Source organism: Myxine glutinosa, chromosome 11, assembly GCF_964187855.1.
Source record: "Myxine glutinosa chromosome 11, kmMyxGlut1.1, whole genome shotgun sequence".
Classification (NCBI taxonomy): domain Eukaryota; kingdom Metazoa; phylum Chordata; class Myxini; order Myxiniformes; family Myxinidae; genus Myxine; species Myxine glutinosa.
Genome location: NC_136271.1, coordinates 79,909,732 through 79,922,436, shown reverse-complemented (window position 1 = coordinate 79,922,436; position 12,705 = coordinate 79,909,732). Strand labels below are relative to the sequence as shown.

The 12,705-nt window shown below is 43.4% G+C and overlaps 1 protein-coding gene across 1 annotated transcript in view; it reads right to left on the bottom strand.

Annotated features, from left to right (window-relative positions):
• Positions 1-12,705, bottom strand: part of LOC137411853 (microtubule-actin cross-linking factor 1) — a 237,442-nt gene that overhangs the window by 30,287 nt on the left and 194,450 nt on the right. Inside the window, exons 66-79 of the mRNA XM_078786818.1 lie at positions 11,583-11,705; positions 11,303-11,404; positions 10,921-11,022; positions 10,593-10,766; positions 9,914-10,069; positions 9,542-9,739; positions 8,016-8,144; positions 6,390-6,554; positions 5,873-6,028; positions 5,580-5,786; positions 5,255-5,374; positions 3,728-3,897; positions 905-1,064; positions 351-552 (exon numbers count right to left, since the gene is read on the bottom strand). Coding sequence (XP_078642944.1) covers positions 351-552; positions 905-1,064; positions 3,728-3,897; positions 5,255-5,374; positions 5,580-5,786; positions 5,873-6,028; positions 6,390-6,554; positions 8,016-8,144; positions 9,542-9,739; positions 9,914-10,069; positions 10,593-10,766; positions 10,921-11,022; positions 11,303-11,404; positions 11,583-11,705 — 2,164 coding nt within the window. The remainder of the gene's footprint in view (positions 1-350; positions 553-904; positions 1,065-3,727; positions 3,898-5,254; positions 5,375-5,579; positions 5,787-5,872; positions 6,029-6,389; positions 6,555-8,015; positions 8,145-9,541; positions 9,740-9,913; positions 10,070-10,592; positions 10,767-10,920; positions 11,023-11,302; positions 11,405-11,582; positions 11,706-12,705) is intronic.

Genomic DNA, 12,705 nt, shown 5'->3' with positions numbered 1-12,705 from the left:
AGTGCCCTCCCTCCCCTCTCTCTCAAGGTTAGGGTTAGGGTAGGTGACTGTGGGGAAAAAGATATAAGTATTGTCACCATGCCAATTCCAGGTCCGAGACGCTTCCAGAGAGATAATACATGTGTCTTTGTCTAACAGTTTCCAAATTCACTGAATGCAGACACATTTCCTTTATAAATAGCAAAGATTACAACTAAGAAGTGAGTACCGGCGCTTGGACAAGAGAAGGAAAGCAAATGTAAAATCCTGACCTGTGAAAAGAAAGTAATTGGAGGGACAGTTGACAATGAGCAGTGGTGAGCCACACAAAGTACAAGGGTATTCGTTTCACTGACAGAATCAAAGGAAACCTGCCTGCTTAAGTGCAGCATCCAAACGAGCTTGCTTCTGAAGAGAAAGCTTGCACACAGATTCCCAGTGCGAGCTCAGCTCAGCCATTTGAGCGTGCACCCAGGACTGGGCTCCAGCGTTGCTGCCATCCTGAAGGTCTCGGGTCGATCTCTTCAGCGCCTGAACACTGCTCGCACGCTTGCCGAGTTCCTTCTGGAATGCCTGCGAGAACCATATATCCCATGAATGTTGAGGAGAAGTAAAATAGCAAAGCTACTTCCTCATAATCTCTTCCTCCACATCTTTTGAGTCCAAAGCTCTGAATAAAACTAAAATTATGACCGAGATGACAAAGAGAGAATGTTATCCTTCTGGTTACCTTTCTGCCTTTACTGGTGTTTCAGATCCATGATCAACAGTTATACAATTACACAAAATTGGAAGCTTTATTCATGTTATTTATTTCAGTTGCTGTTTAATTGTTAAACTAAAGGTCATCCATAAGATGAAGTCCTCACATTTTCCCAAACTCATACTCTTCCTTTGTTAATAATACCCCTCCCGACCCCCCAACCTTGTGCCCTTCAATGAGGGTGATCACGAGAGCGACGTCTCCATGCACTGGCTGGTCTTCGGCCAGGAGCGGTTCCACCTTGTACAACCAGTCGATGAGCACTTGAAGAGCTTCGGCAAACTGCCCGGAGAAAAGTAGGGCCTCCTCGAGTTTGTGCTGCCTGCACACCATATGTGAGAGGTCACGACAAACCGTAAGGAACAATCGACTGCAAATCAACTCGGCAGGGCAACACTGTCGGCATCTCATGATTAAACTTCCTCTCAAAACATCCCCGTGGCAGTTAGGATTACTGCGTTTTACATATAATTATTTTTGCATAGCAGATGGTTGACTACCTCTTCCAGAGCAATGGACAATTCAGGTGAGCATGATATTTGAGCAACAACAACAACATGCACTTTAAGGCCATTTTCCCTGATGGGGCGTGATATTTGAGCGAGTCAATAATTTCAAACTGGGAAGAATTCCCATGGCATTGTTCACAGACAGGTGGAGAAATTAGTTTTTAACGATTGGGCCATCCAGTAATGAGCATTTATGTGAACCGGTTCAATGCTTTCAATTTTTTTTTAAAACTCATGATGGAAATATTCACAGCACGAATACTGAACATGGAAATCTATTCTCAGATGATATATTCATTCCTGGCATATGATTGTTGTAAATGAAACAGGCAACGTGTGCTCTCGCATTTTGAATTTACAAAACGAGTGCGTGACCTTTTCCAAGCAGTTTGTGGAACTCTCGGTGGCATAATGGTTAAAGTGTCCGCTCTGAGTCTGGGAGGTCGGCGGTTGAAACCCCGGCCGCATCATACAAAAGATTTAAAAAATGGTACGTGCTGCTTTCTTGCTTGACGCACGGCATTTAAAAGGATAGAGCATGGACAAACAACCATAGGTTGGCAAACGTTGTGCAGGCTTTATGGACCTAATGGCCTCTTGCATTGAAGATCCTTGCCAGGAACACATATTATATTATATTACAACTCCACAAGCACAGTGACAGGTGGGTTCAAATTCAAGCAGGCCCACAGTGAATTCAGGTCGCCCAAGCTTTACACCTACAAAATCAACAACTTCTCCCCATGGATTGGTCTGATTGGACCACACAGTATATGAATAGGAAAAGCGTTTCCTGCATGAAATTATACAGTCACGTGAAAAAGTAAGTACACTCCATGTAAAGTTTTGACTTTTTCAACATATTTCAACATACAGCTATTTGATCTTCATTTCAACAATATTGACAGATAAAGGTGATATAATATAACAAATATCATGAAACATTTACATTTTGTAGTCCATTGTATAATTTAAATAAATATAAATGCAAATTTCGCATGTGGAAAAAGTAAGTACACCCTTGGCTCTAATAAGTGGTATTGCCCCCTTTGGAAGAAACAACCTCAAGTAGGCATTTCTTATAACTGTCTAAGAGTCTCTGACATCGACTGGGAGAAATTTTTGCCCACTCCTCCATGCAAAATTCTTTCAGCTGTGCGATGTTTGAGGGGTTTCTTGCATGCACAGCTCATTTCAAATCCCCCCACAACATCTCGATGGGATTTAGATCCAGGCTGTGACTTGGCCATTCCAGAACCCTCCATTTCTTTCTTTTCAGCCATTCCTTGGTGGATTTACTGGTATGTTTAGGGGCATTGCCATGTTGGAAGGTCCACCTTCGGTTGAGCTTCAACTTTCCGACAGATGGCCTCACATTATCCTCAAGCACCCTTTGGTACAATGAAGAATTCATAGTGGATTCTATGATGGTGAGCTGCCCAGGCCCTGATGCAGCAAAGCTGCCCCAAACCATAATATTTCCACCACCATGCTTTACAGTTGGTATCAGGTTCTTGTGGTCAAATGCTGTCTTGGGTTTTCGCCAAACATGTCTTCTGGTACTGTGGCCAAATAGCTCTACCTTTGACTCATCTGTCCAGAGCACTTTGTTCCAGAAGTGCTGGTCTTTGCCTAGGTGTTCATTGGCAAACTTTAGTCTTGCCCTGATGTTCTTTCTGGACAGCAAAGGTTTCCTCCTGGCACACCTACCATGTAGATCAAATTTGTGCAGCCTCTTTCTAATGGTAGACTCGTGCACTTTGACATTAACAGTGGCAATAGCTACCTGTAGGTCCGGTGATGACATTCTCGGGTTCTTAGAGACTTCTTTCAGCATCTTGCGGTCTGCTCTCGGGCTGAACTTGCTGGGGCGGCCTGGCCTGAACAAGTTGGCAGTTGTTTGGAATCTTCTCCACTTGTAGATGATCTTCCGGACAGTCGAATGATTGATTTCAAATTGTTTGGAGATCTTTTAAAATCCCTTCCCAGACTCGTAGGCATCTATAACCTTCTTTCTGAAGGCCTCAGAGAGCTCTTTTGATCTAGGCATGGTGACGCCACACACTTCAACAACAAAGAGCAAACCAAACTAAATGTCTGAGGTTTAAATAAGACAGGTTCCTCCAAGATCCTCTCTAACGATGTTCTAAACATTTGCACCTGAGCTGATACACCTGATTCTAATTTTAGGTATTTGAAGTGGTGATAAATGTCGGGGTGTACTTACTTTTTCCACATGCGAAATTTGCATTTATATTTATTTAAATTATACAATGGACTACAAAATGTAAATGTTTCATGATATTTGTTATGTTATATCACCTTTATCTATCAATATTGTTGAAATGAAGATCAAATAGCTGTATGTTGAAATATGTTGAAAAAGTCAAAACTTAAATGGGGTGTACTTACTTTTTCACGTGACTGTACATGTGTAAGGCTCAAACACCACAAATATCACACATGTGGCTCTCACCTCTCCACAGATTTTCCGCAGATGGTGTCCCACTTGTCCCTCAGCTCACTCAGCATCATCTCCAGGCCCTGCTCATCATCCAGTAATGTGGCTTTCTCATTGAGCACGTGTCCCATTCGCGTCGCAGTATCGTATGCTGGCTGCTTTCCACCCATGGTCTTTTGAAACTCCTGTAATTGAATAGAGCCAACAGTTGTTTTTTTATCACATAATCTGCGAATGTTCTTGTTTTCTTATCAACAGCCATGACGCCTGTCACTTCACTTTTTTTTCTTTTTTTTGTATACAAGATCGAGGCTCGTGTAAGAGCTAACATTAATGACAAAAAAAACAAATTGACACATAAACCATATGATAAAGGGAGCGGGAGACAAGATGGGGAGAGAGAGGGAAACACACAAGTACAACATTTGAGAGCAGGGACATTTGGAGATCTGTGGGAGGGAGAGGGCTTGGGGGAGGAGGCAGGGGAAGGGAGGGGTGGGACAGGTATAAAACACATGGACACTGCTAGGACTTCCAGGAAAGAAGTCGGTATTTAAAAAAAGTGGATCTGGGGTGAATTAATGGGGGCAGAAAAGATCAAGGTTTTGGATGGGGAAAAATAAGAGATGGTGGTGAACATCTGTTTTAAAGACCTGGAGGTTTGAAGAGATTGAATTGAAGAGAGTGAGCGTTTAATTCATCCACTGATGCGTTTAATTAACCTGTGATACATCTTGCATGTCTATCTGTGAGTCTCAAGTAGGATGTAAAATGAAGTGACATGAAAAAAGAAGTATACAGTGTTTTACAACATAGTTGTTGTTATTGTTGTTGGTGGTTAACCCCGTTCAGTTCTGTTCGAACAAGCCTGCAGCATGGAGAAAGTCAATCGATCTCCCTGGAGCTTCGTGGATCGTGTTCTTGTCTTTGTGGGAACCAGGACTGCGCAGTTTTCCATAATGTGCTTCAATGTGTGTGGGGAGGCATGGCAGAGGTTGCAGGTGGCCTCAGTGATGTGGTCAAGTCTATGTTTGTACTGCAAACGTGTGGGTGGTGTCCACAGTGGAGGCGTGAAGGGTAAACACCATCAGACCTGAGAAGTAATTTCTCAGTGTCGTCCATGGGTGGGGGGTTAGTGCCTAAGATACTGTTTGGGCTAAGGTTATGGATTGTTTATGGTGATGTGGGTATGGACGTGTTTTACCCCGTCCACGTGAAGCAATAAGTGGAGTTAAGCAATTAGTTCCCTTTGTCTGTCTTGTCTGTCTGGAAACGTCCCACCTTCTGAAACCTGAATATGGAGATTACAACCATCGACTTACACACACGTGTACGCCCGTGCGTGCATGCACACGCACGCACACATGCACACACACACACACATGCATGCACACACACACACGGACACACACGCACACCAATGGGTTTTGATCAGATTTTTTTTTTCAAATGCGCATGGAAAAGAAAATGCACAACCAACAACACCTCGTACCACTCACAGATAACGATGCCTCGACATTGAAATCAACTTGCAAATCATACCTTGTGCTTTGATAGCTGTACTTTGATCTTTTCTGGGTCATTACTGCAATCCGGTTCCAAGTCCAAACCCTTCTCAGCCTCCTCAAGCCAGTCCATCAATTTGGTCCAGACCTCATGGAACTGTGTAATGGAAAGCATGAAGTTCATTTCCCAACCATGCCTCACGCACTAATGTGTCACAGGTATATAGTGGCATAACAACGGCCGGGGAAGGGAACAAATGTGTAAATAAAAGCTAACCAATTAAGGCAATCACTGGTGTTAATATTTTGTTCATCGCAAGTGGACGAAGTCCACACGCATGTGCAACTCATGGCGCAATGACCTGCTTGGCGCGTTTGCGGGCGTCATCTAGTGCCCGGCCACGGTTTAGCGTTCCGTGCAGTATGCATTCCCAGCGTGTCTGCACACTTTGCAGCAGGTTCTTGATGAGTGCCACATCCTGCTTTTGGCTGAAGTACTTGAGGTGCGTCCCTGTCTTGTCGAGTTCCACCACTTGCTCACGCCGGGAATTCACCTCGTTGGCAAGCATCTGCAGCAAGAACAACCCACCACACATTTTCGTAAAGTAGTAAAGGAGGCAAATCCCTTTGTAAATTGCATTACCGTCAAGACTACCTTATGGCCGTCAATCTGGAAGAGGACAGAGTCTAGTATGAGGCTTGGAGGTGACATGAGATTCAGTGCATTCTCCGTCTGAGTGAGCCAGCTGATCAAATCTTGCAGTGAGTTATGGAAATCAATGGCGGTTTTCAATGCAGCTTCCAGCTTGATCTGAATAACGAGAGAGAAAAATAGAATAACTGGAAAAGCTAAACTAGCATTCAGGACTATAAGTACCCAGTCTTAATCTTTCATCATTCTCATTTTAACATCTGATGTGCTCAAGGCCACTTGGGATGGTCATTACAATTGGGTGCTACGTGTGAAAAGGGGAGCCTCAAACATCACCGTAACAAAAACTACGAACTAACAGTGAATAGTAATTTTAACACGGTACATCCCAGAAAAATTATATACAGAAATATTTATTTTACACACCTTTAAATAATGTTACAAAAAAATCAGGAAAATGCCCCATTTCTTGTTGATTACGTTGACTTTAGAATGATGGAGATCAGGTTAAAAGACACACCTTTCGCTCTTCCAGCTTGTTCCCCACCACTCTCCACTTCTGCTCCAGTTCTTGAATGCCAGCCCGATTGCCAAGCTCTCCTTCCCCCTCTTGCTCGACCAACTGGCAGTGCTCCAAAGCCCTCCGGTAGTTGACTTGTTGGGCCTCATATTCCTGGCACAGTTCCTGTCCAATGGCCACAAACAGCAGGTTATGAAAGCTCTTTTGGCAGCAAAACGGAATAACTGAGATAATTCTGAGACATTGCTTCTTACATCCAAGTGAAAACGATTTTGTATTTTTACCCCGCACACGCAAAATGAAAAGCGGGGTTGAGCAATTGGTTCATGTCCGTCTGTCTGTCTGATCAGTTTATGATCGTCAAAGTTTATGCTCGAGGAACAACTTATTTAAATCGAATGTTATATTTTGAACACAAATCGGAATATGAATAGGAAGACGATGTCTAATTTTGCCATATTTTCTTGGCTTTGAATTCCGTCACAACCGCACATGCAAAGAGAGGAGTGAGAACATATGTTTACTCTGTATGCCTACCTGGCAGTCAAACAAAATTGAAAATCATTCCAAACAGGAAATATACTGTTTTTAATGGCATTATAAAGGACACAAACAACAGGCACAAATAACTAACGTAATGTGTTAGATGGGGTGATGTAACAGCCACTGGGTAAAATGGCGGTGAAACCCAGAATAAATTTATTTATACGCCTTTAAACCTCTTTAAACCTTTGAATTATATACTTGAACACTGTGAACACAAATCGCCGTCTTAATACTTCTAAGAATCTCCAGTTCAAGAACCTCCAGTGCTTGGAAATGTTCTATAGGGTGGTGTATGTAACAGGAGCAGTCAAGCACAGCCGCTGGGAAATGGGCGTGGCATGTGAGAGGGTGCATTAACAAGTGAAGAAGAGGCCACTGACATGGCAAGGACGATGCCGATTGACGCTGCATTCTATGGTGATCAATAAAGCCTCCATATCCTAAAATGCGATTCAACGTCATAGTCTTATTACATTGTATAAGGGAGGTGTATAAGACTGCTTCTTCAATAGTGCTAAACTTCCGGATTTTTTTTTAAACAATGGTTAAAATCATTGCTTTATTAAAATATAAATACAACCTTAACACTGCACGGGGTATCGATGAACTCTCATAATTATTTCTTTTCCTCATACAAATTCCTGCCCAAACCACTGCTGGAAAGATAATGGCAAACCACCAAGTATGACCTTTGCCAAGAAACTGCTTCAGCAAGACCAAAGTTTTGTAACGGAGTATGGTACATTGGACCGGATTCTCAATTGTACCCTTTCTAACAAGCACCCTCATGAGCATTTGACTCTGTACAAATAAGAGGGCATCCTAGGGGCTGGATGTGTGGCTCTTGTTTTGATTGGATGGGACATGCTCTCCCCAATAAGCCAGCCCGATCAAAATAATCAAATTAGTACAATGGAAATTATGCAAATGCACAGCCCACCTATTAAGGCAAATCAACATTGAAATGAGTCCACAATTCCTGAAATCGTTTCCAGCATGAAAACACAAATGTTATTACACACTGTTCATAGTCAACGAGGGTCATGCTGGTAGACTGAGCGTGGGTTGCAGTGTGCCTACCAGGTGTGCATTGAGCTGCTCTTTGGCGGTCTCTGGAAGGCTTCCAACGGGCTGGGAGTCGCTAAGTAGACCCTCAAGATCTGTGAGCCACTGCATGAGAGCTTCAACCTCACCCTGGAAGCCTCGGGCCTGCACCAGCGCATCACAAACATTAAAACTTACACAGATTACCATGCAAACCCTGAATGTACTCCTGCTTATTATGGTGAAGGAGAGCACCTTTTTAAACTATAGTATTATGAAATCGCAACTAGCAACTCACTGACATTCGTGGCAACCAGGCATTAATTACATGGATCTACAACTACATAGACTATTGCATTATATCCAATTACCGATTATAAACATTAGAATATCTGCACAATATCGACAGAGCCTTTCAGGCCTTCAAGGATAGCTTCCACAATTGATTGAGGCATAAAAGATAAAATTCACAATCTTAATATATCGCACGGTGTATTACAGGATTGCCAGTTCAATTGACTGTATTCTACGACTCCTACCCTGAGGGTCACATACCCCACTCCTTGTACATCTACCATAGTGCTTCCTAGTACTTATTTACTCCCCTCTCCAACACTATCGCTCACCTGTGAAATTGCCTTCTAGTATTTTTTTTTTTTGTATACAGGATCGAGGCTCGTGAAAGAGCTAACATTTATCACACAAAAAAAAATCAAACAGACACATAAAACATATAATAAGGGTAGAGGTAGACAAGATGGGGAGAGAAGGGGAAGCACACAAACACAACATTTGAGAGCAGGGACCTCGGGAGATCTGTGGGAGGGAGAGGGCTTGGGGGGTGGGGGGGGAGGAGGCGTGGGAAGGGGGAGTGGTGGGAGAGGTATAAAACACAAGGACACTGCAAGGACTTCCAGGAAAGAAGTTGCTATTTCTAAAAAGTGAATCCGTGGTGAATTAGCGGGGGTAGAAAAGATCAAGGTTTTGGATCTTGGGTTTTGGATCATAAGAGATGGTGGTGAACAGCTGTTTTAAAGACCTAGAGGGAGGAGTGAGATTGAAGAGAGAGATAGTCTACATCAAATTCCATTATTTCCTCAAATCCTGTTCCCAATACTTTCCCATGATGTATTCTACCTAAATCTCAATAATCTCTGCCCCATATCCTTCTGCTCCCAAGCACTCCATTGTCAGCACATTACCTATCCTTCATGGGGCAAAATAATTATAGCCTTTAGTATGTCATGGTCCGTGGACTCGCATTTTGGCAATCTCAAGAACATCAACCATACGAAATGAGAAATCCAACTTTCTTATTTAAAAAATTAATATGGTGACATATGTACCTGTAGCACACAGTGCGGTTACATTTGGCCGGGGCGGGTTCACAGAGAACAGATGGCAAGGCAGCGGGGATTTATTTACAGCACAGACATGGCAGCCTTTTATCCTTGAACATAGCAATTATCAAGCTCAGAAATTTGCAACCTTTATCATGAACAAGGAAGTGTTCCCCTGGGGGGGGGCGGAAGGGGTGCAGCCATGGTAAATGTCTTACACACCTGCTGCAGGGCCTTGTCGAGTTCGTTGCGCCGCTGCTCTGTGCACAGCATAACTGAGTCCCAACGCTGCTGCAGACTCTGCAACCGGCCTTGCAGTGTGGCCACTTCACCTCCATCACTGGAGCGGACGATTTCGGCCCCAGCTTGCTCTACCGTGGCCACTGTCGCCTTGTGAGCGAAAACATCATTCCGCAGTACCTGCCATGCCACAATGAGGTTTCTCTTTTATGCCATAAATGTCTACCATCCTACGGCATCTCACATAACCATGTAATAAAAAGTACGAGATATGCCAAGCCCACTAAAAGTCATGGAGCCGAGAAAGCGCGACTTGACAAGCGTGTTAGTCATAAAAAAAAAAAACGCACTCACCAGATGTTTGGCTAGTTCAATCTCAATAGCCTTGGGGTCATTGCCCACAGGTTTCTGGTTAGCAAGTATCCCCTCAGTGTGATCCAGCCATATGAACAGCTCCTCTAGCGTGTGCTGAAACTGGCCCAGAGCCAATAGTGACGTCTCCAGCTTGTGCTGCAATCAGGCAGACAATTCAGATATCAAAAACAATTGGTACAGCACACCCCTGGTGGTCGAGTAAAAACAAAGATGGCTCCATCGATGCTCTTCCAATCAGAATACTTCTTTGCAGCAAACAAACTTCTCAAAAGTAAAATTATGGAGACTATAATAGTGTTGATGACCAGGTATTTCATAGAAGCAAAGCAAATAAGAATTGGTTGGAGAAAATCAACATTACATTGAGTGAGGTATGCGAACCGCGATGGGGAAGGAGAAGCTGACGGACATTAACACTTTGTAGGAGCAAGAAAAGGCTCTTTTGCTCCGACGAAGGGTTAACATCTGGGACATCAGCTTCTCCTTACTTCGCACAGTGGTGAGCATACCATGATCAATGTTCTGTTGATTTCATCCATTGTACTATCGGTCTGCTGAAGGAGACATGCACCAGCCTTCACAGCAAGATTCGTTCTTCCGTGAATGATGGATGATGGGACAACAATTCCTGTTATTGCCACCAGCTTGTTGTTCTTACCTGTCTGTTGAGAATCTTTGAATCGAGGCTTTCCCATTGCTCTTTTAGGTCTTTGAGAGGACCGGTGATGATTGTTCGCACTTGCTCTTCCTTCACTTTCCTCAGCATAACCTCGCCTTGGTGGGCCAACCTCTCCATCTCGATCTGCTGCTGGTATGATTCCACCTTGACTTTCTGAAGGCAGTGTTAGGGAAAATATTACCCGATGACGCATTTTGAGGAGGAACATTTTCTCACATTACCAATCGTCGCAATTTTCCGATTGACTTGCAACCTCGGTCTATTACAAACGATGTCCAATCTATCTGGTGGGAAAGGAAAAACTCACATTCAGATCATCCATTTGCTGTTTGACGATCTCCAACTCGGTCCCTACAGGAGCCAGGTTGTCAAAGTACGTAAGTTTATTCTCAAGCCAGTCAAACGTATTCTGGAAGAGACAATGTGCAGATCATTACAACTGGCCATTGAGAAAAGTACACGCCACCAATAATTAAATAATGTAGTTACGAGGAATGCATTAAAACTTACGTAATAGAGTCAGACAGAATTGCTCATGTTACAATTGATTATGACAAAGTTAGTATTGCTATTGATAATCACCAACTCCATACAATCACCAATCAGCAGTTGAGCATAACTTTTGAAAACTGAAGACAAGTGCGCAGTATCTCACTGAAAACATGTCCTCAAGTAAACGAGTCGTTCACCTGCAACGAGTCCTGGTACTGTAGAGTTGTTTGCATTGCTTCATCCAGCTTTTCCATACGACCCTTAACCAGCTTGTTCAGTCTCTCCCAGGCCCCATTGACCTGTCAGATCCAGAGGCAAAGACTAGCACTCAGAGAAAATGCACCATGTTTCTCAGATGCCGTCATAAGCTATTGCATGGTTTATCACGGGAATGCAACTTGCATTCAAAGTTCTTAAAAATTGTTACTATTGCTTTGCACAAGATAATGTGGGTTCATGGTGGGTGTTGTTAATTACCTCATCAATGCTTTTCTTCACCTCTAGCTTGTCAGGCTGACCACAAGCAGAGATGAGCTTTGACCCCAGGTACCTCAGCATTTCCAGATCTTCTTGAAAACAATCCAGATCTTCTCTTTTTGCCTTAAAAAGTAAACCAATAAAAACATGGCTTTCAGTGGGACATTTATGGAGTGACACAGCCAGAATTGTATTCAGGGGAGGGGAAGGGTTGGAATTACCAAAATGTTGTGTCAGTAAAGACCTAAATGGGATGCAATAAGGTACTGTATTCTTAACGATTACATAGAGTCAATTCAATGAATCAATTTTATCCCATAGCCGACGTTGTGTAGGATTATAGTTACCGTGGAGTGACCAACAGGTGCTCAGCACGTTACGAATGGGCTCTCGACGCATTACAAATGGGCACTCGATACTTTACGAACGGGTACTCGACATATGTCGAGCGTGTGCTCAACGCATGTCGAACGTGTGTTTGACAGGTAATGAAAGGGCGCTTGATGCGTGACAAACAGGCACTGGATTTATAATGAACGGGTGCTGGATGCGTAATGAATGGGCACTCGACACAAAAGGAAAGGGTGCTGATGGATGACGCACAACAAACAGCAACATCATGCAAACTGCACCAATTCCTCTGAATATTTGTTCCTGCTGACGCAGAATGGTATCGATGTACGGCATGAAAAAGGAAATGCCACCGTATGCCTCCGCATCACGAGCCACACGGGATAATTTTCACGATGCCCTTTTGTGCTGGGCTGTCTTGGCCACGCAATTGTAAAGTCGAATTGTATTCTGCACATTCAGTTTTTCTAAGATTCTGTGAAATTCATCATCAATGGAGTTGTGAATGTCTTGACAACATTATTTTGCAGCCTGAACGAGTTGAAAGTGGAATTGATTCTGACTGCAAAAGTTTGGAGAGGGGCAGTAGAAGCGAACTGGTATGGTTCATGGATAAAACTGCAATTATAAATTGTGCCAAATAAATTCCAGAGAACTATGCCACTGAACTTTGCTGTGTGTCTGAAATATGGTGACTTTCTCCCCCCAAATGCCCTCCTCCCCTCACGGGCCATGGCTACGCCACGGGCCATGGTTTGGAGAGGGGCAGTAG